Source organism: Myotis lucifugus, unplaced genomic scaffold (genome assembly GCF_000147115.1).
Source record: "Myotis lucifugus unplaced genomic scaffold, Myoluc2.0 scaffold_9786, whole genome shotgun sequence".
Lineage (NCBI taxonomy): Eukaryota > Metazoa > Chordata > Mammalia > Chiroptera > Vespertilionidae > Myotis > Myotis lucifugus.
In genome coordinates, this window is record NW_005880834.1 from 1 (window position 1) to 6,122 (window position 6,122).

At 47.5% G+C, this 6,122-nt stretch overlaps 1 protein-coding gene across 1 annotated transcript; it reads left to right on the forward strand.

The window, feature by feature from the left end:
- Positions 1 to 4: 4 nt before the first annotated feature.
- Positions 5 to 6,060, forward strand: LOC102419513 (DET1 homolog; the record flags this gene model as incomplete). The annotated part of the gene is made up of 3 exons (XM_006109436.2): positions 5 to 586; positions 4,096 to 4,283; positions 5,869 to 6,060. Coding segments are annotated over 3 exons (962 nt in total), but the record flags the coding sequence as incomplete, so codon positions are not given.
- Between the last annotated feature and the right edge of the window lie 62 nt (positions 6,061 to 6,122).

Sequence of the window (6,122 nt, forward strand, 5' to 3'; positions counted from 1 at the left end):
CCACCCCCCTTTCTATGAGGTCTACCGGAACAGCGAGTCCGTGACCCCCAACCCGCGGTCCCCTCTGGAGGACTACTCCCTCCACATCATTGACCTCCACACCGGCCGCCTGTGTGACACGCGCACCTTCAAGTGTGATAAAGTGGTCCTGTCTCACAACCAAGGGCTGTACTTGTACAAAAACATCCTGGCCATCCTGTCGGTGCAGCAGCAGACCATCCACGTCTTCCAGGTGACGCCCGAAGGCACGTTCATCGACGTGCGGACCATCGGCCGCTTCTGCTATGAGGACGACCTGCTCACCGTCTCCGCCATCTTCCCCGAGGTCCAGCGGGACAGCCAGACGGGCATGGCCAACCCCTTCCGGGACCCCTTCATCAACTCCCTGAAGCACCGGCTGCTCGTCTACTTGTGGCGCCGCGCAGAGCAGGATGGGAGCGCCATGGCCAAGCGGCGCTTCTTCCAGTATTTTGACCAACTGCGGCAGCTGCGCATGTGGAAGATGCAGCTTCTGGACGAGAACCACCTGTTTATCAAGTACACGAGCGAGGACGTGGTCACCCTGCGGGTCACAGACCCCTCGCAGGTACGCGGCGCTCTCCTGCCTGTGACCTCCCCCGCCCCAGTCTCCTTGGCAGAATGTGACGGCTTTTCTATTTGTCTATAGCCAACCTCTCAGAAATACACGTTCTGTGTAATCTTAAATATTTGTGCCCTGACCGGTTTGGCTCAGTGGATGGAGCGTCGGCCTGGGGTCTGACGGGTACCGGGTTCGATTCCAGTCGGGGGCGTGTGCCTTGGTTGCGGGCACATCACCAGTGGGAGGCGTGCGGCGGGGGGTGGGGGGGGGGCGGCTGATCGATGTTTCTCTCTCGTCGATGTTTCTAGCTCTCTATCCCTCTCCCTTCCTCTCTGTAAAAAAAAAAAAAATCAACAAAATATATTTTTAAAAAAATTTCTGCTATCCTAGGGCTCAGTCCAACTTAAAACAGCTCTGTTTTTCTCTGCCCACATGTATTTCTTAAATCTCAAGCCATTGATATGTAGATCGTCACCTCTGTGATTATTGCCCTCTACCTTCTGCAGAACATTTTAATTTTAATTTTGTTTTATTTTTAAAAATATTTTTCTTGATTTCAGAGAGGAAGAAAGAGGGATAGAGAGATAGAAACATCATTGATGAGAGAGAATCATTGATTGGCTGCCTCCTGCACATCCCCTATTGGGGATGGAGCCTGCAACCCAGGCATGTGCCCTGACCAGAACCAAACTGTGACCTGTGGTTCATAGGTTGATGCTCAACCACTGAGCCACGCCGGCCGGACGGCAGAGCATTTTTAGGACCCTTGAGGTGGAAGCCCGAACGCTACGAGGTTAACGTGTGGACTGCCTGTGGATCATCCTGCCTTGATTTTGTAAGACTGTCCTTGTTAGTCTGACTGTTTTAGTTCTGGCAGAAAGAATGAGCCCAACACACACAGGCAGGAAACCCTCTGAAAATCTAGCTGCTCTTTCCTGCTTAAATGGTTAATGTCAGTCTACTTCTTCACAAGTCTTCTTCCAAAGGTAACTGCTAGGCACGTTCATTTCACAGAGTTAAGTTTTATGACTTGACCTTGACCTTGCCACGTGCTGAAAGGTACAGGTTGAAGAGCAGTAAAAGATCAAAAGGATCCCAAATTTTGGATCCCCCAAGTGATTCATCAGGACTCCAGGTCCTGAGGTTTTTTTTAGTTTGAGTGAAAGATGTTGGTAGTGGAGAGAGGCACTTCTTACTGGGAATAAGATGTTGGTAAGAGCACGGAAACCTCTAAGATTCTTGGATTGAAACATCGTGTTGAAATTCAGGGTAATCTTAACATTTCTCTCTCTGTCTCTCTTTTTTTTTGTTTTGTTAATCTTCTCCCAAGGATATTTTTTCTGTTGGTTTTTTTTAGGGAGAGAGGAAAGGAGGAGGGGGAGAGAGAGAGAAACATCGATGTGAGAGAGACACACCAGTTAGTTGCCTCCTGCACACGCCCCACCCAGGGCTGGAGGTTGAACCTGCCTCCCAGGTACATGCCCTTGACCGGGAATTGAACCTGCCACCCTACAGTGCACGGGCCGACACTGACCATTGTGCAGCACTGGCCAGGGCAAGGGCATTTCCCTTTAAGAACTCTCCATGTCCGTGTAGACGGAGTAAGAGACCACCGTTCTGTACCTTTGCCCCATGCTCCTGTTTCCAGATTGTCTCCTTAGATGCTAGTTTGCAAATTCTGTACAGAGGGCAAACTGAAGTCGGTATCGCTCCTTGGCCTGCGGCTGATTCTGCCATTAAGAGAGACTGGACAGGGCCCTCGCTCCTAAGGCCTGACCAGCCATCTGTGGTGAAATGTTTCCGACATTTTTCTTCCGAGTCGTAGTTCAGGAATTCTTTACAAAACGGGGAGTGCTGTGGTTTAGAGATCGTTTTGTTCTGGACTCCTTTTCTTCCGTGTCAGTGAGGAAGGCACCCGCGGAGCCACCGTGGGGGAGCATCCAGTTCGTCTTACTGTCCTGGGAGGTTGGCGGTGAGACCCCGGCTTCTGTAGCCTCCTGTCCGTGTTTCCCAGTGTCCCGGAGGGAGGCTTAGGAGATGCTGGTGTAATTCTCCGGTCACATGATGACGGTAGATCTTGCGAAGCCCTGATAGGACCGAAGTGTGGTCCCTTCTGCAGAAAGGACACGAGTCCACGTTTGTTTAGGTCTGAGCTATGATGACCTTTTTGTTTTGGAGGGAATACGGTAATGGCTGCACTTATAGTATCCACTTTTTCTTTGCTAAACCATGACCTATTTCTTTCTGAAAGCTGGAGCCAGAAACATTGCTAGGGCCCTGTGCTTTGCTTCCCAGAGGTTGTAACTTTAAACCCAATCTCTCTGCCCTAGTTGTCTTTTCCGCCTCAGTTTAATTTGATAGGTTCCAATAAGGTTAATGAGTAAAAAGTGCATCCAAAACAAAGCCTGGCTAATATTAGGGGCATTAGTCTCAGGTTACCCCCCAGCCTCTTTCATTTGCAGCCAAATTTAATTTCCAGGGGTTCACAAAAGTCATGTAACATAAGCTCTGGGAAGGACTAATGACTAGTCAAACAGGTGGGCCAAATGGCACCAGAAATTGTTAATGGAGATTTAAACTTAATCATCGGAGGGGGACCACTAATCTCAGTGTTCTGGAAACGTCTGGAGGCCTATTGGAAGCTTGCGGATGGATGGCCCTGTTACACTCGCTGACAAAAACTGTGGGTTCCGGTGCTGCCCTGGTCGGCTGAGCAGAGCACTGGAGGTTTAAAGGAAGAGGCTCCTCACCCAGGGGTCCTGCAGAAAAATCGGTAGCTCTGCCCCCATGGCATTGGAGAGCTTGTCAGCTCCCTCCTCTAAGATTCGCTATAAATCGCAAATGTATCTACAAATGCCTGGGCTGAAAGAACATGTAGGACAGAAATAGAAAATCCTCTCTGAGTTTTCATTTGCTCAGCAGCAGTGCCCTGCTTGGTTTCAACTTGCCTGGGCAGCTTTAGGGCAAAACGTACTTAAGGCGGCTCTCTGCATGCTAGAAATAGTAAGAGGAAAAGTAAATGCCCTGAAATTGAACTTTCCGCTGGATGTATGTATACAAGAGAACATAATCTGTCAACAGGCAACCCCAGGCCGCAAATCACTTTCTCAGCAGGAAGGAAATTAAATCTGGCATTTTAAGAAAGCATTTTTTATCTGTCTCAGGGTGGGCTGGGAGCAAGTAGGGAGTGAACACTTGGAAGGAAAAATACTGAATTTGCACAGTTGGAAATGGAAGATGGAAAGCCTTTTCATACCTAGATGCTGGCCAATTCAATCATTTCAGCAGCGCAGATACAGTGGGACATCTGGCCACACGAAGCCTTGACTAAGAAAGCCATCCAAGGCCGCCCCCCCCCCCCCCTTTTCCCAGAAACACGGGGAGCCATGCTGGAGCCGTGGTGCTGGAGCGGAGGTGGTTCATGTTTCCCTGGGGTAGCCTGAATTCTCAGCCAAGTGAGGTTGGACAGGCATGTTATACTCAGCCGTCCCTTAGCGCTCTCTGTTCCCCTGCAGGCGTCTTTCTTTGTGGTGTACAATATGGTGACAACAGAGGTGATCGCGGTGTTTGAGAACACGTCCGACGAGCTCCTGGAGCTCTTTGAGAACTTCTGTGACCTCTTCCGGAACGCTACCCTGCACAGCGAAGTCCAGTTTCCCTGCTCAGCTTCCAGCAACAATTTTGCAAGGCAGATCCAGCGCCGGTAAGCTGTCCCACCGGGCTTAACAGGCCTAATTTCTCTTAAATTTTCTTAATTTGTTGCTGTGACATCAATAGTCATTTACTTCAGAAAACCATGCGACAATCTTATCCTCCATTCCATATATCTATGTCATCTCCCCTACAGAATTCTCCCCTAATGTAACATTTTGTGTATCATCTTATCCTACTTTGCTGCATCAAAAATATAATGTATATATAAATTAAAACTATTTTTTTTTCTTGGGAACACATGGCTCTAAATGCTCAATTTTATAGTCTTCAAAAATCTTTTGGTGGAGGTAAATGAAAATGGATCCATTATCGGTTAGAAGAAATGTTTCAGAGAAAATAAGTTATCAAGGATCATGAGTCATTTAAGAAAATCTTTGTCTTGAAAGGTATAGAGACCAAACTAAAACAAACGGAATAAAGAAACAACATGTGGTGACTGAAATAATTCAAGCCATAAGAACAGGAACATTCCTAGGACAGTGACACTTTAGAAATTTAAAATTTCTTAGATATAGTTGAAGAACTCTCCAAGAAAGTAATGTAAAAAGATAAGAGAATAAAAATGGGAGAGAAAAGATGGAAAAGAAGTTAGAGGATTTGCCCAGGCGACCCACTATCTGGCTAATTCCAGGAGGATTCATCAAGAAAGTGAAGGGCATGTCGTCATGAAACTTCGAAGCACTGGGGATAAAGAGAAAATTGTAAAAAATTTCAGAAAAAAAACATCTCACATATAAAAAAATAAGTCATCAGAATGGCATTGGTCAGACCAGTCACAACATTGAAAGCTTGAAGCCATGAAAATCCTGCCCTCGCCGAAACCGGTTTGGCTCAGTGGATAGAGCGTCAGCCTGCGGACTGAAGGGTCCCAGGTTCGATTCCGGTCAAGGGCATGTACCTGGGTTGTGGGCACATCCCCAGTGGGAGATGTGCAGGAGGCAGCTGATTGATGTTTCTCTCCCATCGATGTTTCTAACTATCTATCTCTCTCCCTTCCTGTTTAAAATCAATAAAATATATTTAAAAAAATAAATAAATAAAATCCTGCCCTCAGACTTCTCCAAAAAAATGACTCCTAATTTGGAATTCCAATAATCAGTGGAGCACAGACATTTTCAGACATGTTGTCTCAAATAATCACCTCCCATGCCCCTTTTCTAAGGAAGCATCTGGAAGATGCGTTTTACCAACAAACACAAAGGAATGGTGCAGTCTGACAGTGGAGAGCAGCAGAGAGAATGCCAAGGATGACGGGAAAGGGAAGTTCCGGGTGCCAGGCCAGCAGCCAGACACTGACCACACCGACCGGGCAGTTACACGCATTTTAAACTTGTTTGTAGAGTCTTTTTTTTTTTTTTTAACTTTTCTAAAGTAATGTTCCCCATTTCTAATTCTGTTTTCTGCTTCTTGAGAGTACTGGAAGCTAGCCAGGCTTGTGCTATGTGTGAGTTCTGACTTCGGTCAGTATCCGGACTTTTATTGACAGAATGAATTGTTTTTAGACATAGGTTGGTCATTTTAAAAAAAAACGTGTGTCCGCAAACACAGCCTTCATCACTGGTGCTTTCTTTCAGGTTCAAAGACACGATTGTGAACGCCAAGTACGGAGGGCACACCGAGGCCGTGCGCCGGCTGCTCGGCCAGCTCCCCATCAGTGCCCAGTCTTACAGCGGCAGCCCCTACCTCGATCTGTCGCTCTTCAGCTACGATGACAAGTGGGTGTCCGTCATGGAGCGGCCCAAGACGTGTGGCGACCACCCTATCAGGTACAGCGCTGCAGTTATCAGCTCGTGGTCCAGGGCCGGTCCTGCCCGCTTTCTCTCTCTCT